Below are 19,392 nucleotides of genomic sequence, written 5' to 3' on the forward strand. Positions count from 1 at the left end.
GGGCTTAGCCAGCCAGCGTTTTTTGCAGTAAAGACTGACAGGTCAGTAGTTCCCTACAGATCCTCCTTCTGGATAGGCATCACATTTGCTAACCTCCAGTCAACTGGGACCTCCACAGTTAGCCAAGACTGCTGATAGAAGATGGAAAGTGGCCTGGTGAGCACTTCCACCAGGTCCCTCAGCACCTTTGGGTGTATCCCAACTGGCCCCATATACTTGTATATGTCTAAGTGGTGCAGCAGGTCACTAACTGTTTCCCCTTAGATTATGGGGGCTTCATCCTGCTCCCCAATCCTGTCTTCCAGCTCAGTGGGGTGAGTAGCCAGAGAACAACTGGCCTTACTACTAAAGACTGAGGCAAAGAAGGTATTAGAAACCTCAGCCTTTTCCTCATCCTTTGTCACTATACTTCCCCCCACATCCAGTAATCTTCATATCCATTAATCTGACATCATTAAGGTAGGCTTTTACTACAATAGGTATCCTCTAGCTTATTAATTCTCTTAAGTATTTGCTTCTCTACTTTGGAGTGCACAAAGCTTCTCCAGTATGATGTGCAATATTCTGCTCTTATCTAGTCAAGAAGACTATTAGCAAACCTGAAATCCACAGGTCTGTACACAAAGGAGAAAGCAATTTCCATTTTCTGCCTATTTTGTGACCAAGTACTTGTAGTGCATTTTATGCCAAGTTAGACGATGACTGTGATGTGAACAAGTACTTTCTCTAATAAGAATTCAGCTCTCTGAAAAGAAAACTCTATTAATTATTCATAAAGTCATGCCTGCATCTTGGTTATGAAAAAATAAACAGAAGGTAGGAATTAGAAGATTAACAGAACATTCCTGCATGCCTAGAATTTTGTCCTCAGAAACTAAAAAGAAAAAACCCATTTTGTTATTAATGTCACTGAGACTTGTACCATTCATGCATCAAAGGGTTAAAGAACTAAATCTTCCCCAAGAGTTCAAGTCACTGCATAAATACTGTTGTGACTACAAATTGCAAAAGAACGGAAACACAGTAAATCATCCCATTTTTTTTCTGAGAAATTCTGGGACTATGTTCTGAATTTCCAGGAAAAGAAGACAACCACTGCCAATTCTCACTGCCGGATTTTTACTGAAGAGTTCGAGAATTTGGACAGGGCTCCTGAAAGCCACTAAAAGGTAGTATTGATTTTTTTTTCACAAAGATAGAGATTGTTCCTAGGAGAATGCACTCAGTGTGACTGGTTGATGTGGTAACTCCTGAGAAAGTTGTTTTTTTAAAAAAACACTTTTAAACAAGACCCAAAACCTTCTAAAAGCAGCAACCATTGCAAACAAAGAGCCCAGTAAGAATGTCAGAGATCTATACTTTACTCATCTCTCCAAAACCAGAAAAAAAAAAAAGGGTACAGGGAGCTGGCGAAAAGGCATACTAAAGGATATTCTGTACTGCATATTCACTTACCCAGGTTGTCATTTCTCTTGCTGTCTACTTTGAACATAATCCCAAACTCCAATGTACTAATATATTCTAAACACTGAAGTACAGGATAAAGGTCCCAACCTTGGGGACTCTGGAGGAATGTTCTCTATAGCCTTGCGTTCATATTAAGTCAGGAAATGTACTGAAAAAAATAGAATACTTCACACTTTAATCTAGAGCATATTTAGTTTAACCTTCTTTCAGCCCTTTACCAACACAATGCTGGCACTGTAGCCAAATTTGAAAGACAAGTTGATGAAAGCTTCTAAGTCAGATTTAGTAGGGGTGGAAAAACAGATGTTCAGGGTTTTGTTGGGGTTTTTTTTAATGTGAACTTCACTTCTGACAGAAGGCACAGTAGTTGTGAATGGGCTTTCAAAGCTAGTCTTTAAAATAGTTAGGATAGTTAACAAACAGTAAGCTATGACCAAAAATAATTAACAGGGAGTCACTTTCCCACTGTCTTAAGTCACACATGTTGCTTTGACACTTCTAGTCTGTTGACTGCTCCAGACTTAAGCATATTATCTACAGGATTTGTAAGAGCAAGGGGAATTACCACAGAAAATTCACTTTCTTACTGTTTATGAACCACCAAAGACACTATTTTCATTAGAAAGTTTTGACATCCAGAAAAGAATTTGCAGCTCCAAAAGGATTGCCTACAATATCAAGTTTCTCTTACACAGCCTTTCTTCAGCTTCGCATCGTGACTCAAATGATACCGTAAATTAACTGGAAACATAATTTCACCAAATTTTGAAGGCCAGGCACACCTATTCACATTCTTTTAACATTATAGATCCCAGTATAGTAGCAGATTTTTGGGACACTCTATTTCTTAATGTCCATTCTATTTTTATAGCTGCAGAAGCAGTTATAAAGAACTGTTATGTTCTTCCTCTTGTCAGGAAAAGCATTCAGGTACATTCAACTGACAACTCAGCACATACTAACATTAGTCTTTTAACTTATTTGAAGTTCCCTATGTATCCCTGGGTGTACTACAAAACAGATGTATAAATCCTAAAGAGGTTTGTCAGGGATTTTGTTGTTGTGTTTTTTATTTCAAATGCGTAGCACGACTGTAGTAATCACTACTACTGATGTTTCTCTTGGGAGAAAAAGGTTTTTATGTCATATGATAGTCTTTAATTATTTGTGTATCTGCAGGGCCCAAAATCATAACTGAATCCTTTGGGTAGCAAGCACACTATGAAAACAGAAAAAAAGGGCAGAAAACAGGTCATGTCCAAAATAAGAAATTTGCAGATCCATAAAAAATACAGAACATGCATGATGACAACTCCAGCTGCCTGGAAAAAAAAAAATACAAGAACTTTTAAGTGTATTTTTGCCTAGCACCTTTGAACTGAACTAAGGTGGTTTTTTTTAATATATTCTTTGTAGTATGACATATTGGCTGCTTAGATACAGCATAATGACTTGACAAACTAAGATCTAACAAAGCAAACAAAATCTCTGTCTTTACTCCTACAAATACAGCATTCAGCAAACACTGATACTTTTTGGTACAAGGCATTTCACTGGTATTGTAGCTTGCCCTTCTTTTTTTTGGAAACCAGTGCCTTCTCCCAAATATAAACTGGTTTTTTCAAGCAGAGGTATGAAAACTTAATCAGTATATCTCAGTGGCATTTTTTTCTACAGCAGATCTAGAATACAGGATGGTAACAGAGCCTCTGTTCCCAAACATTAGCAAAACCCAGAGAATTGCCAGACTGCTATTAGCAGTTTGATGAAAAGTTTGAATGCACAATCAAGTCACTGGCACACAGCAATACGATGCTACAAGCTGACAGGAACATACAGTTTCATAACTTACTATCCGATAAGGAAGATGTAAAAAGGAGTCTGGGCAGCCAGCTAAAGCCATTTGTTCCTTCAGGTTTTCTTCAAATTACATCTACTGCTTCACAGGACCTGCAGAGTACAAACAAACTGTCAGAAACCATACTGAAGACATTTCATCAAATTATTATTGAGAACAGTTAGAGGGAGAAGATAGAGAAGAGCAAGATGAGGTGACAAGGATTTAAATCAACTTGGAGTAGCAAATCTGCACATTTGCTGTCTGTAGCCCCGCAAAAACATTCAACCTGGTTTTTCATTCAACAGTCCAATGGAACTATTCCCAGGCTGAATGGCTCCTCCCTTTTTTCCAGAGTCCAGGCAAAAAAGAAAGCCTCTCTTCACACATAGATCCTAACTATTTGAAGACTGTCTCTCACCAACTGAGGATATGTTCTCAATTGTGGAAAGAAAACACTGAAATTTGGGAGTTAATTAAGATGACAGCCACTTAAACAGAATCATTTAAGTTGGAAAAGAAACACGCAATCAAGTCTATATACAGCAGTAACCATCAACACCTAGTTACACAACAACTTCTTCCCTTTACCCATTCTTACAGCTCTATTCTAACACAATATAGCAAACAGTGTCCCATGCAAATCTGCATTCAAGTCTTGCAATTGCTCTTCTGAGTGATTCTTAGCAGCAACTTTACAACATGAGTAGTGTTGTATTTACACGTCACTTCCATGATCAGATTGAGATTGAAAAGAAATCTACTGCACACATGTACAGGTGCATGTGCCTAAGGAGCTAAAAATGCAAAAGAGAAGGCAGCATTAAGCTGATGTCAAGAAAGTGATTTTAACTGCTGCTTCATAACAGAAACTAAACAAAAGCATACAAACATATAAAGCACCATTTGCTGGTCCCAGTATTTCTCCCAACCAGCGGCATTCAGCTGTAAATACCTCTGCAGTATAAAACACATGATGCCACCTCTAAGCAGATGAAAAAAAGGGTGAGTGGGGGAGAGCGAGCAAACTGTAAAGCGCAGGCAGAACTTCTACCACAAGCAAGACCTCTATCTTGTTCACTGTTAATTATCAATTATGTACTCAAAACAAAAGTCTGTTTTAAAAAAGCTACCCAGTGCTCTCTAGCAGGCATGAGCTGTCACCAAATCAAAGCCCTCAGCAAGATTTATGGTGCAATTAAGTCACAGACAAGGATGAAAGACATCATGGGAGAAGATCCCAGAAGAGTCCACATAAACCATGCACACATAGCAGAAGCTTTATTTTCATCTAGTTGCAGAGTAAGTTTGGCTAAGTATGATACCCTACTTCTTTATCAGAAAGGCAGGCAAACTCCTGGGAGCTTCTTTCCATGAAGGAGTTACTGGGCTTCTGCAGTTTTCCTGAGCTAGTAACTTCCTGAGATTGAATAATGTAGCCAGTTACCCTGGGAAGAAACAGTTTTTGGCAACAAGTTTGAAATCTATTTAACCCAATATGCATAAATCAAGTGGTTTATTCAATACAGGTTTTTTGGCCATAACATTTACTTAGGTTTAAAACCAAAATCTTATGGGATACATACATTGCAGGGGAAAGGGGGAAGACCACCTCAAACATCTGACTCTGTAGGCATGATATCCAATTGGTTGCTACTAGTCTTCAAACATATGTACAGGGGTCTACAGCCATCTAACTCCCACTCCACAGTTAAAAGTCTGCAGTCAGTTTTTAAGCAGGATTTGAAGAATTAAGCACAGATTTACAGAAATCTCTTTTATCTTGGCTGATGTAGTCGGGGGTGAAAAAAAGAAAAGTTTTCCACTTTGCAGAGTACAGTTTTCTGTGAGTACATCTAAATTGAAATTAAGCAAGCAACTGGAGTAAATGTTCTCAAATTGGTACAACTCCTCAAGAACAAAAGAACTGTATCATTAGCCTGTAAACCCACAAATTAAAGAAAGTTTAGGTAAAGGAATAACGGAAAAGAGTTCAGCCTTGCCTTGCAACAGTTTTATGTTTATTATCACTTCAGTATTTAGAAAACAGCAAAAGATATGACTGTTGTGAATTTATCTGAAGGTTATTTCAGGCCGAATATCAAAATACCAGTCTCTCTTGGTGTTTTGGCAAAAGGCACTGATTCACTTGAAGCAAGATAGATTAAATATGTTCCTAAACAATACCAGACCAATTTGTCTACTCTAGGGCATGCTGCAGTTTATGCCACAACCCCATTACGCCAATGGAAGATCATCAATTATCTCTTAACAAAAGTTGGAGTCAAGACTGCATAATTTATCAAGACCCATTTGCTTCACTGCTACATTCTTGAGTATTCATTTGTTAACACTGCAGAAACAGAGGAAACCAATAATCTCTAGATGATATCATTCCTTGTCAGTCATACATTAACACCAATTTAAGATCACATCTCTTTTGTCTGCTTAAAAGTAGTTTATCAAAGTAGTCCTAACCTAGGAATATAAAAAGCCTTTGCTCACCTTTAAGATCTAAGGCCCTGTTGTACCACATCACCAAGTAACAAAATTGTATAGGGAAAGAATTCAATATCAATTCACATGTTCATCAGACAAATATTAAGATTAAAAATTAATCAACTTTTCCTTTGCTATTGTCTTTAAACATGATAATTAGCTTATCAGTTCTCTTCAGAGACTGTAACTGCATACAGACTTACATGTTCTTCCGTGTTCTTTCCATGCAAGTTAAATGGCAAAAATTGCAAAGAGATATTTAAGTGCCAAGCTATAGCCCTTTTCCTAAAATGCCTTAGGTGGGGGAGGAAAACCCCAAATGTTCTAAATAGAAAACAAGGTATTTAATCAATCACTGTTAAAAACTCAGGACATTCAGTGGCATGAACTGTTGCGCAGCATCGAAGCAGCCTGTGCATATTCAAAACCAAGTGAGTCAATGTGCTCGTATTTGCTTAACAGGTCTTCTTGGACAGAGTCCCTGAAAGGACAACCCCAATAAAGCAAGTTTCAAAGGTCATAAGATTCAGTTTTGGTATGATACACTCAGTCTAAAGAACAGTCTCTTGTGAGGTGTAGCTTTGACATCTTGGCCTCTCAAAAGCATTAAACCAACATGCACAATCTACACAAAGATCAACATTCATTCTACATGGAAACATTGTGGGGACGCATCCTGGAGATTACTGCTGCTCTGAATGAGTTGTTTCTAGTCACGATCAAATTACCCACCTAACCAGTAGGTTAAGTTACCTATTAACAGCAAATTAGGCCTGTCACCAGATATGCTTTTTTGATTTATCACTTGCTCCCTCCATATTTCCAGCAAAGGAAATGGCATCTCACCCGGCACTCTGAAAGCACAGCCAGCCTACACACCTACAGATACTGCAATAGGAAGATGGAAGGGGTATGGTCACTCTGCCAATTCAGGAAGTTTTCCAGGTTCTACATGTGCCATCTGTCAAAGTCTTTAAACTCAAGAGAAAAATAATCTTTAAGATAAAATCACTTGTGGATTAGGTAGGAAAAAAAAAAAACCTGACAGAGCTGTAAGACAAGCTCCAGAGCTCTTGAAAACTGGAATCACACTATTCCGTGAAACAACTAATTTGTAGAATATTATTCCCTTTCAAGTCCTGAGTATTTAACAATTTTTATTCTGTCATATTCTACTTTCTGAAACTGAACTACTATGGAAAGGGGACAGGGAAAAAAAGCATCAATATAGCCCTAAATTTTTACCTACCTGAAAACATTTCTCCAAGACCTCAGGTTTAACATACTGGCTAAAAGTCCTTCCCTCTCTTTCATATATCTTTTACTCTCAGACATTCAGTGTGACTACTTCCGTTTGTCCCCACATCATAGCGTGAGGCTTAGCAGACCAAACCTGCCTTCTTAAAAGAAATTAGAATAAAGTCTTAAAACAGAGCACATACAATACTCTCCCCTAAGTTACCTTCAGCACTGTCTGGGTCAACTCTACTGGACTTAACATCTTGAAAAGTCAGAGAAAAAAGACCCTGTGTTGTTGGTCCACACCAAGAACAATCTGCAACATCTCTTTAGATGGCTTCAAAATAAGGTAGTTAGACTGCATCTAGCAATCCTCTACACAAACACAGGGCATGAGGACACATACGCTCATGTTTTCTTAACTAGTCTACTCCTATTGCCATAGTTACAATGGAAATAAGATTTGGATATGAGCAGCATGAGGTATGCCAGTGAATTTTCAGTATTTGAAAGGTTTGACAGCTAACACTGTTCCCAGCTGCATTTAAAACGTGGAACCCAGATGTGCTTTTCCATGCAAGGACAAGACACACAACTTCTCAGAAGGAAATGTAACCACTTGGGCTGGAAACAAAGTGCTGCCAGATCCCATAGCTAGCTGGACCAAAAACTTGGTGCTCTTAAGGGCCTTTTCCAACCTATATGATTCTATGATAAGGAAACTGGATCCCAAAGCACCCTTGGCAGCACCCACCTTGGCAGCAGTTTGCCACCAGACTCCCTCATAGCTTTAGCAATCAGTACCTAGAAGTATTTCTAAAGCAATTTCCCCTCTTTTGGTGTTGGTTTCAGAGAACTATGTCCCTTTACAAGACTGAGGATGCCTTCTGCCCCCAAAGCGATCACTTGGTCAGCAGGTCTCAAAGTGTCATTCCTGTGTAAGGAACCACTCAGGGGACTGAATTCATCCTTTTATTTTCCACTTTTTATTTTGTTCACTGCAAACACATTGTCGCTTCCCTCCCCAGCTCTGAACATCCTTCCCCACACTCCAGGTTTTTTTACACTGAAAACCAATACTTGGGCAACTCCCCTTCAAACAAGTTATTTTTCCTGATACTCCAAAGTACTCCAACCACAAAGGATTCAGTGGCATTATCTTTGACATCCTAATGGCCTACAGAGATTAATATCAGATAATATTTTAGAGAATTTGCAGATTTCCCAATTCTTTCCACTTCCTTTGTACGAGTTGGCATGTGCAGACTCATTTTGTTATACATGCACCCAAAAGGAATTTGCAAGTCTATGATACAGAGCAACTGCCTAACTAGAGTAATACTTTGAACATATCTTTGAAAACAAAGCATTGTTCTACTTAAAATTTCAAGTGCGTGTTGCGCACTAAAAAGAAAAGCACTGTTCAAAATATAAATCATCAATCAAAAGAACTTTGGTTATGTCCAAACACTCCCACGATTCCATACTAAAAAATCTGGTCTTATAAAAAGAGGGAATATAATTCTCTTTGCCATTCTTAATTGCAAAGCTGTTAGTCTAAATATTACACCTTGTAAAGGAAGCCATTTGCCATTGTAATTTTGCCAGAAAGTGAAGAATCTTGGCAAAAGCAATTCAGGCTTCTGAAAGCCAAAACAGATACATACTTCAGAAGCAGCACAGAAGAGCTGATGCCATCCCACTTTAAGTCTTGCCAAATAAAATTAAATGAAATATATACAGTTCAGCATTTTTTGGTTTCCCAAAGCTGCCTAAAATTCTGAAGAGACTCCTCAAGACTCATAGCCTGTGAATTCATGTTAATCTCCTGACAAGGCAGCTTCAACTGACAGCAATGATAAAAAGTCAGAGAAAAATAGTTACTTTGCACCATGCCCATTTAAGTAAGGATTTTTTTCCCCCTTGTCCCTAAAGGTAGTATTCCAGTTTAAAAAACAAACCCATAAGGAAGTTTGGAAAGTCTGTAGTTTCACTATCTCGCTTGATCTCTCAAAATCCTCTTCTGCCTCTTAATAGCTAGATCCATAGCTTTGAAGCAAGAACTTCGACAACTAACCAGACTGTACCCAAGACTAAACGAAATGTTAATTATACAGAAACTGAAATACAGAGCTATGTAGCATACAGTACCCAAACCCATCAGCAAGCCATCTGCAGAAGTAAAGTGAGTCCATGAATGCATGACTGGGACAAGAGACACATAGTGAGGCAGCCAAGGACAACTTCAGCTGAAAATGCTGTGACTAATGGTCTCTTCCAGAGAAGAAAAAATACTGCCTCTACCCTCTGTGTTGTCATTTTCTTTCCCTCCCCTCCCTTCCACAATTTAGTCACATTTCTCATAATCCAGAATCCAAAATATTGTAATTTTGGGAAGCAGTCTAAATAATTGTTTCCTTCTGTTATTTTAGATTTTTATTATCCAACCTAAAGACTTAGAGGGAAGTTATACAACAGTTAAGATGATTTAATAGCCTGTTACTGCCAAGAACAGGACAGACATCCCACTCTCCTTCAGCCCTTGCTCTGTTTTCTTCCGCCACTTCCTCCCAGCAACTCCATGGCACTCCTTATTTCCCTCTCTTTTGTGCCATGTACAGTCCTTAATGAGTTCAGCTTGCAAAAAAAAAAAAATGTTGTGTTAATTAACTCATTTGTTTTGCTGGGTTATTTTTCTGCTGAGGAAGCAAGTGCAATAAACTTAGATCTGACAAGCAACTAAGCTGGCACAATGTGAACAGCAGGAGAGCATGAGCAAGAGGGGAAGGGAACAGGATTACCCCTTCCCAGTTGCAGCAAGCTATTATGTTGGCTGATGCAACCTGTGAACTTTCATTTTCTTTGTTTATGCCATTAGGAGCTGGCAAATCTTTCCTACTTCACGTCCATGAGAATTACTGCTTTCCAGGCATCTCAGAGAAGATAAACATTTGGGTAAGTCTCCAAACAAAATATAAAGTTGCATTTTCTAGAAAGAATTTGCTTTCCCCTTGTGGTACCAACTCAACTGAAGTCTGTTCTTGTTGCATACTTACTAAAGCATTGCCGTTTGCATCTAGCAGCCTTCCACTGGCGAGAATGGTCCTTACCCCTGCACAGTGGGGGGATTTGAAAGCCAGTAGCTCTAGACCCCCAAACCAGAGACCAAGGCATTTTTTCTACCTAATTCTTACACAAATACAGCAAGTTCAGCAGCCTACAATGCTTTTCTTGAAGATAGACGGACCCTTAAGCTATGGTTTTAGCCACAATCAATAATCTACGCGCCTGCCACTAAGCATTACATTGGAAAGATTTAACTGACTCACTCCGCTTCTCTTTCCTAAGGTGACAAGATGGTAGCATGGTACCCACAGCTGTGCTCTTTACAGCCTCCTGACAACAAAAGTTAGGAAAGCATACAGTTGAAACATACATACGCAGGTGTGACAGCGAGACTCTCAAATTAGAGTAGCAGCCTATAGAACCTGTACCCTGTTCCCAGCTTCTGTTCCCTCATTTCTCCGCAACACTCCATTTTGGAGGAGAATCTTCCACAGCATGCAGAAGCCTTTTCTCCTCTTCTGACTGAGACAAAAGCAAAGACATATGTAAAAAAGAAACAAAGAACAAGAGGTTATTTTTTATCACGTGACCTACAGATCAATTTTTCAAGTGTTTTAAGTCTGTTTCATCCAAATGATCCATTCAATAATCATTACAGTTATTTATAGCCTATTTTTTCTTGTTTGGATGCTTTTTAGAAGGAAGTTTCCCTCTTGGTAAGATCTATGCAGGGGCTTAATAAAGCTTCTCATCAAACCTGCTAGTTTGTGCACTGCAGTACTGGCTAGAGAGCACTAACCATAAGAAACTAAAACCCATGTTTGTGCACAGAAAGCTACTGGCAGATTCTGTCAACATCATGCACATTCCTCCCAAGGTCTCTCCTAAACTCCACAGTTTTCATGTGAGTCAAGATACTTCCCCTGGATCTAAGAAACCGTGGAACAATGTCATTAGACAGGGTTTTTCATTTTGATGATTTACAGGGCTTAATAGTGATAGTTAACACAGCAAGTATACACGTGTCACAGATTATTTTTTTACGAGTTATTAACTAGGATTACCAAAAGCTTTCCTTTAGACAGCAAGGTTCATATTTTTAAGGCAAATCAACTGACAGAGGCTTTTACAGTTATCTATAATTTATGTTAGTGAATAAGCACTAGTTTATTTACATTGTCTAATACTATGTAAGTGGTTGAAGCTGGAGGGCAAGTTAAGACATTTCAATTCAAACAGCATGCTACTCACTAGAGATGAGATACCATAAGAGGTACACTTAAGTGCACAGGTTATTCTCAACACATTGCTTGTTCACAGTTATAACACTCAAAAGAAAGTCTTTCTGCTTAGGCTCTGAAAATAATATATGCTGGGAGCAGAGACATATTGTCCAGTATCAACAGTATGTTAATTCATCCTCTGAAGAATTTTGTGGTCACATATCCCCAAACACAGTTTATTCTAAAGAATTCAACTGTTCAAACAATTAAGATCAAGATGCCAGATTAGCTGAAATGCAGCAAAGAAATAAGTAACAGTAATAAGTAGTAAAAATAAACAAGCAAGCCCACTTTATCTCTCATGCACAGCAGGGTAGGAGTTACCACAGTATAGCTGGTAAGCAATAACTCATTAAAGCCACATGGAATTCAACTATGTAAGTGAGTCCTGGACTACATCAAATCCAAGCAAGTAGACGATGGCCAACTCTACTTCTAGCTGCAAAGAGCGCAAGGAGGCAATTCCAGCAAGTACCATGCTGCTCTGGAGAAAAACAGAAATCTCCTCTTATTCCAGAGGAACACAGTAAAGAAGTTCAAGAAGCGCAAAGGATAACCCAAAGAAAACTAAAGCAATACACACGCCCTGGGTCATAAAAATTGTGCCAATCCAGCTCAGAGTACACAGAGTTTGGAGACTGCACTCATTCACTCCCACGCAATGAAGAACCAGCAGTGCCAGAGCATACTGAGCTGCACAAAATCACTTACAGTTTTAAGGTACTGATGTCATAGATACCTCATGTGTATTTTAACACTGCCTTACTAACAAATCCCAACACTCTCTTCTTAGAGGAAAGTGACCATTTTGTAATCTCAGATGTATTTGCTGGTATTATTCAACACACAAACTCCAAATCCACGGGTGGCTCACAGTTAGCAGCAGGCAACCAGTGCTACAGCAGTGCCTAACTTCCAGGGCACAACAAAATTGATACTGGTGCTCTATTCTTGAACATAGGCTGGAAATTTTTAAAAAATAAATAAAACGAGATAGGAAACGCAAAAGTCTTCTTATCCCCCTATGCTTTTCAGCCACTGAACAGTTTCAAGATGACTTCTCAAAAGCAAGTACATTGACCTACTTGAAAATATACCACCCTGGGACAAACAGGGCGTAGCTTTTTCAGCAAAGTGTAAACAAAATAGAAAATAAACTTAGAGAATAGGTTAATATTTTGTAGAAGGGTTAATGTGTTAATGTTCAACAAAGCTGAAGTCTAGCCAACTGATCACATGTTCCATGTACATTAGTGTACATTTATTTATTGCTATTAACTTGCACCTGCAGAGAGGAAGAAAGAGAATATTCTTTCCTTTGATCTTGAAGGTCACAGGTGACAAAAATCTCAGCTTAATGAAAACTGTGGTGAGGCTGCAAGTGTCACAGCTTCCATCAACCCTTTCAAAACACAGTGTTAGAAAGCACAGGAAAGAAAACTGAAGTAATACCACCCAGGCTTCATAGACTATGTCAACTTAATTAGAATGGTATTTTGGCAGCACCCAGAGATTACATATCGAAGGCTGGGTAGCAGGCCAAATACTTGACTTGTCTAGAATACTTTGCCAAGCCACCTACATTAAGAGCTACTTCCCTGTTCTTTCAGGATGCCATAAATGAAATCTGTTGTTTCAGGCCTTACACGACTACTTAAGCGACATGAAAGAGTGAATGTCACCAGCACTGAAGGTTAACTAAGTATGTGTTAAATGAAAAACATCCCTAGTTAACCTTCAGACTGCAGAGCAGCTGAAGGGGAACATTTGTTCTCAAAGGGGCTCCAGATGCAGCCAAATGCCTTTCCTATGTACCGATATATTTTAACCCACAAAACACCTGTACTCCAAGCCTGGAACCCACACACAGGTCCAATTTGCATTCTCCTACCCCCAAGGCTGTCCAGCTGGTACTGGCAGCAGTAGAAAGGAGGGAGAAGACAGCGGATAAGCATCCCCATACACAACATCATTTCATAGGCCTGCTGCACATTGTCCACAGAAACAAATCAATATCCAGGCTATGTCCAGAGCTGACCATCCCTCAGAGGACAGGCATATCCCACGTGGTGGTATGTGTTCCATGCACAAAGGAATCATCCACCCCTACACTCTCACATCAGTCAGTGAGGAGAAAACTGTGCTCCTTACATGCAGTTCATCTCATTCCAAGGAAGCTATCTAGAAGAGTTCAGAGAAAACTGAGGTTTGAACTAGATAATCTCAGACACCTTCCAACCTATGTGATTCAATGCACATCACTGGAATGTCTGGTTCTCTCCATTGACTACAGAAGGAATTTAGAAAACTGGCTCAGATGGAGACATCCATGACCCAGACACCCAAAACCAAACTCTCAGCACCTCTGGACAAAACTGACAATCATACTGGACCAGTCTCATAGCATCACCAGACTCTTTGCCTATGCAATGCAGAAGTCAATCCTAACAAAGCTTCAGTTTCTCCCAGCAACTTCGATGGTTTAATTTCACACTGTGTTCATACACATACACATTTGAGCCTTACAACATTCAAGAAACATTTGGACAACACCCTCAGGGACATGGTGTGAACTTTGGAGTTGTCCTGTTCTGGGACAGTAGCTGGACTTGGTGATCCAGGCTACCTGAGGAGGTGGTTGAGCCACCGTCCCTGGAGACATCTCAAAGACAGATGTGGTGCCAGGGGAGAGGGTTTAGTGGTGGACATGGCATAGTTAGAGTAGTGGTTGGACTCGAAAGATCTTGAAGATCCTTCCCAACCAGAAAGATACTGTGATACTATGTTATAAACACACATACATGTAAGTGAACTCCCAAAAGACACTGCAGTGTCATAAACCAAAAGATTTACTACCAAAGCAGCTGATAAGCTCTCTTTCAAAAGCCTGTCTGAATATCAGAAATTTGAAACTTCCAACTGCTACCCTTAGTTGGTGAAATAACTCAAAAATTTATTTTTGGTTCCTCTGTATTTTGATCCATAAAAGCAATCACTCATCACCAATGAAATCAACTTGACAGATGTATCAGAAAAGTCTGTATTTTAATTTCAGTCCCACTAATTAGAAGTACTATTTTATTAAAACTCAGCTCTGTATGAAGCAATGGCTTCATGCAACTGCCTGCTTTAGACAAATCCTTACCACACAGGCTTTCATGCTACCTTCTGTCATTGGAAGAGGGCAATCTTCTCCTTCACATAAGTCTCTGCTGCTTACAGACCTCGGAACTTGTTAAGTTCCCCCTCCTCCTTCAAACAGGCAACAGTATCACAGAATTCACCATTGATGTTTGGTACTCTCTCCTTTTTAAAGCATTGTTGGTCTTCGAAAAGTTGTGATGGTTCCCAAGCCATAATATATTTGTTTTCTGCAGCATCTTTGCCTACTTATCTTTTCTAGTTTAACAACTTCTAGTCCAATAACTCATGTTAGTTGATAGCCTAAAATAAGCAGCAGAATTTTCATGAGGACTACCTCATTTAACTGAGAACCACTTCAATATACAAAATCAGAAAGCTTCCCTCCATAACACAAGGCAGAAGCAGAAGCTTTTTGAAGCTGATCGCCTCTCAAGAGCCAGGCTTGAGAAGGCTACTTAATAGGGAAGAGCAGCTCTTCCTCCACAGTGGAAGAAGCTAGGCACAGCTCCCAGAGAAGCTCCCACTTGTCAACCTTCCCAGTGTTGTCTCCTAAACTACAGGTAAACCCCCATACTCTGTTCCTGCTGAAGTGCAACAGCACATTACCCAATATGGCCCTCTGGTCAGTCTCAGTGGGACCACACAAAACAGCAACACAAGAAAAACAAATAATACAAATATAATTTTTCCTACAACTGCAAATAGCAGCACTGGTAAGAAAAGATCTTGCAGCTGAAGTAAAGAAATGCAGGGTAGCAGGAAAACACTACCAACAGAAGCAAAGTAGAAATTTTGAGCAAACCAAGGAACAACACACCTGAATTTCTCCCATGGTCTGAGAGTAGAAAGACATGGCTGTTTACTACCAGACTTAGATGACAGAACCCCAACAGTCTTTCCATACAGATGTCTGTCAAGCAAGTTAAGCCCTTTAAGGTTTAATGACTCTCAAGTTTTTAAACACACACAAAAAAACCCCCCAACAACTTAGAAAGAGCAGAATCATTTCACTTTTGCAACAAGTCAGAACACAAACTATTGCCTCTGTAGAGGCCATGTGCACCAAGAACAACTAGGCTCTTCCCAGCACCTCAGCAGCACTGAAATTTTCCTTTTCTGGAAGGAAGGTAGAACATGTCTGCAGAGCTAAAGATCAGTAAAGTTAAGAAACTGCCCAGTAGAGTCAGACAAAATTAAGTAAATATGTGATTCCTACTTACTGGAAAGTCTCTCCCTGGTATCCAGTGACAGGACACGTGGGAACGGTTCAAAGCTGCACCAGAGAGGTTCAGACTAGATATTAGGAAACAATTCCTTTACTGAGGAGTGGGTCAAATGCTGGAACAGGCTTCCTAGAGGTAGCTGATGCCCCAAGCCTGTCAGTGTTTAAGAGGCATTTGGACAATGCCCTTAACAACATGCTTTAACCTTTGGTCAGCCCCGAGTGATCAGGAAGTTGGACTGGCAGACAACCATTGTGCATCCCTTCCAACTCAAAATACTCTATTTCATTCATAGGACAACATCCCAAAAGGGCTTTATCTGAATGATTGGTACTAAAGTAAAGCTCAGGCTATCCTCTTTAATTTTTAAATTTCTCCTGATATATTAGCAAAGGCTCACATGCATTATAAGTCAGTTACTTCCAGTGTTGCCTAAACACCTCCCTCTAGAAATTTCCATGTCTAAATAGACTCAGGTGCTCTCTTGCCATCAAGTTTAAGGAGCTTATGGAAAAACAACAGCTGGTTGAGACACAGTAAATTATCCCTTAACAACTCTATTTTCTCTCAAAGTAAAACCAGTTAGTCAACAACGATTTAGGAAAAATGGGTTTATTTTGCATTGAAATAGACTGGGAAGTTAAAGGGGTCAGCTGCCACACCTGAGGTGAAATGCTGACTACATCCTATCTCCGCCTTGGGAGCCACCTGACATCCACTGCCATGGCAAGAGCCACAGAGCCCCAAACTTTATACAGGATTCCCACTTCTTATCCTGCAGTTGAAGCACATAGTTCTTGGCCAAACCACTGCTTGCACCAGCTGCTGGTCATCTGCACCAGTTGGAGAGGGACTGGTTAACAGTATGAATTTCACAAAGCCACAATTGCAAAAGAGATATGAGCAAGTCCTCTGTTGGCAATTAGAGCTCCAGATTTATTTTATTTATTCTAGTATAAAAGCAGATGTTGCAGTTATTCAAAGGTTTTCACAACTTTAATTGTTGACATTAATTGTTGTTAATCTTTCCCATGAAGTGGAGACAGACAGACGCCACCCATATTTTGTGAAGATGATAGCGTCCTGCAGGGTATGAGTAATTCAAGACAGTATTGTGTCTTCTCTCTCCTCTGTGAAATACAGGGGTATTTGGATTGGCTGGCAGTATGGGAGAAAAAGAAAGAATGGATGACTCAGCTGGTTTATTTATTTGGGGGGGATACATCTGCTACAGGATCGAGCCATGACACCAAAGCTTCTTTTCCTTCCCCAAGAGCGGGTGAAGCTTTCAAGTGGCAGCTAAGGAAACGCCGCATTTAGATTTCACAACACCTGAAATATCTGATACACAAAGCACCCTGTCCACCTCATTGAGCATCACTCAGGCTGTAGTACTAAGCAGAAAAGTGTTGAGTTTCACAAGGCAATATTAGGTTTCATAAAAAAGTTCTCAGACTGGACAAGAAAGCAGCATTTCATGATTTGTTAGGAACATTGCAAAAGATACACAAGATTTTCCCAGGTCTTTTCGCTGATTAGTGGGAGGCTTGCCTGAGACTTTTTGCTCAGGCATGGAAATTCTGTATTCATCTCTGCCACAGAACTCAGAAACTGACTTTTCTAACCAAGAAGTACATTCCTCTGACTTTGTTCTGCCAAGTGTACTGGAAGATGTTAACTTGGTGTCCCAGTAACTTGAGAACCAGCACCACAGAAGAGGGACACAAGTTCAGAAATGAAACACAGGATGTACTGATGCTGCAACAGGCACTCCCTATAACCTAAGGCAAAAAAAAACAGGAACCAGGATAGTTGAAGATCAGTTTCATGTTTATAGTTATCTTCAAACAAATGCCCAGAGTGAACCTGGAGATAAGGCTGAACCCAAAGACCAGACTGGAAGGGCATCTGTTACCAGTTCTAATGGAGAATACAGTTAACCAAGTCCTCCCTCCCTCTTACCCCAAAACTCACCTTAGCTGCAAACACCTTCAAAGTTTCTTGACAGGAAGAAAACATAAGAAACTAAAACAAAAATGGTCCTTAAGAGAAGTTATGCTTGTTCATTAAAAATACAACGTCAACCTCCAAAAGTTTATCAGGCACCATATTTTATATATACACACACACTAAACAACTCCTGATCAGATACATTTTAAGAGCAGCATAAAAAGACTGCAATAAATTCCTAGAACTGAAAGAATTCAGCCAAGACTTCTGAAGGAAAACATCAAATTGCCAAGCTGTTAATTGCCATATATATCCTGTCACACCTAGACTGATTTGGACATAGCATGAAAGATGGTAAGTCAGATCAGGGTTCACAAGCAAGTGCAAAGCAAATTCAGGGAACTGAAAAATCAGGAAGTGACTGCTTTACCAAAATAACTAGTTAAAACTAGATAACGGACATGGATAACATAAGCTGGCATGAGGAAGAGTCTGTACAGCTGTTGCAGAAGTTATGACTCAAACCTACCCCAAGGTTTATGATACTGCATAGACAAAGTGCCATTGGGGCCTTTTCCCTAACTTGGAACTCTTAAAAGGACCTGAGCTGCTGGAGTGTTTTCCCCCTTAACACCCAGATGAGAGATAAGAATTAAAGTTAGGAAAACATTGCTTCTTCCATACAGGGAGTCTCAAATTACTGTAGTGGCCATTATTTTCAACATATCCACAAGCTCTCTGAAACCTTACAAACAGGGAGGCAACACAAAGTTTGCTGGCAGTATGACACATTCAGTCAGTGGAGCTGGAGCTTCAATCAAAGCACATGGAACAATCTCAGGATTACGAGCAAATGGGCAACCAAGAGAGCAACGCTGACTTAATGTCCACAAACTCAAACCAACAAGCAGAAAGAAAAATAGTCATGCCTGTGTATACTGCTGAACTAAGTGTTAGGAGTCTTGAGTCTTGTTTGAAAGTATCATCTCGGGGAGGAGCAGAGACGGGAAAGGCAGACAATACCCCACAAGGAAATACAGTATTAACAATACAGCCACAAGCAAAGCAGAATCTTGACAAGTCATTAAATTCAAGACACACACACTTTTTGAAAACTGTGCGCTGTTATGACACTAAAAGGGTAAGACAGAATTAGAAAGAGTACAGAGCAGTTCCTAAAGCAGAAACTAGCAGACTTGGATCAGTGTGGCAAAGAGAGACAGCTGAGGGAGAATAGGACAGACATCTAAGACATCTAGTCAGTTACACAGGACATACACTAAGTGCCCAGAGAATGACCAGTCCCTCTCAAAACAAAGGAGTGAAAGATCTGAAGTAGTTAGGAAACATGAAAATAATTCCTCTGGGGTGACTGGACCTACCAATGTGGTAAAATAGTAATTTACGCTAAGTGCTTGGAGAAAGCTCATCAAGGGACAGCAACTACAGGAACAGAGATGCACACTCTGGAAAACTGCAGCACAGCTCACCATAAAGCAGAAGGGCCTAAAAGCAGAGGAAAACTCCTTGCAGGCTTTCTACCTAAGCAACTGCTACCGATGGCCCAGAGACACACAAACCTGTCCTTCATTAACCTGTGGTCTAATCCACTACAGGGACAGCCACATCACAGCAAAATCCAGAAGCAGAACCTCAGCACTGCCACATTGCATCCTTCAGAAAA

The 19,392-nt window shown here is 39.9% G+C and overlaps 1 protein-coding gene across 4 annotated transcripts in view; it reads right to left on the reverse strand.

Moving 5' to 3' along the window:
- GRB10 (growth factor receptor bound protein 10) overlaps positions 1–19,392 on the reverse strand; it is a 151,252-nt gene that overhangs the window by 111,590 nt on the left and 20,270 nt on the right. For all 4 annotated transcript variants that reach the window (XM_051609645.1, XM_051609648.1, XM_051609643.1 and 1 more), the window contains exon 2: positions 3,320–3,417. In XM_051609645.1, coding sequence (XP_051465605.1) covers positions 3,320–3,370 — 51 coding nt within the window. In that variant the 5' untranslated portion in view covers positions 3,371–3,417. The remainder of the gene's footprint in view (positions 1–3,319; positions 3,418–19,392) is intronic.

This window comes from Apus apus, chromosome 2 (genome assembly GCF_020740795.1).
Source record: "Apus apus isolate bApuApu2 chromosome 2, bApuApu2.pri.cur, whole genome shotgun sequence".
NCBI classification, from domain to species: Eukaryota; Metazoa; Chordata; class Aves; order Apodiformes; family Apodidae; genus Apus; species Apus apus.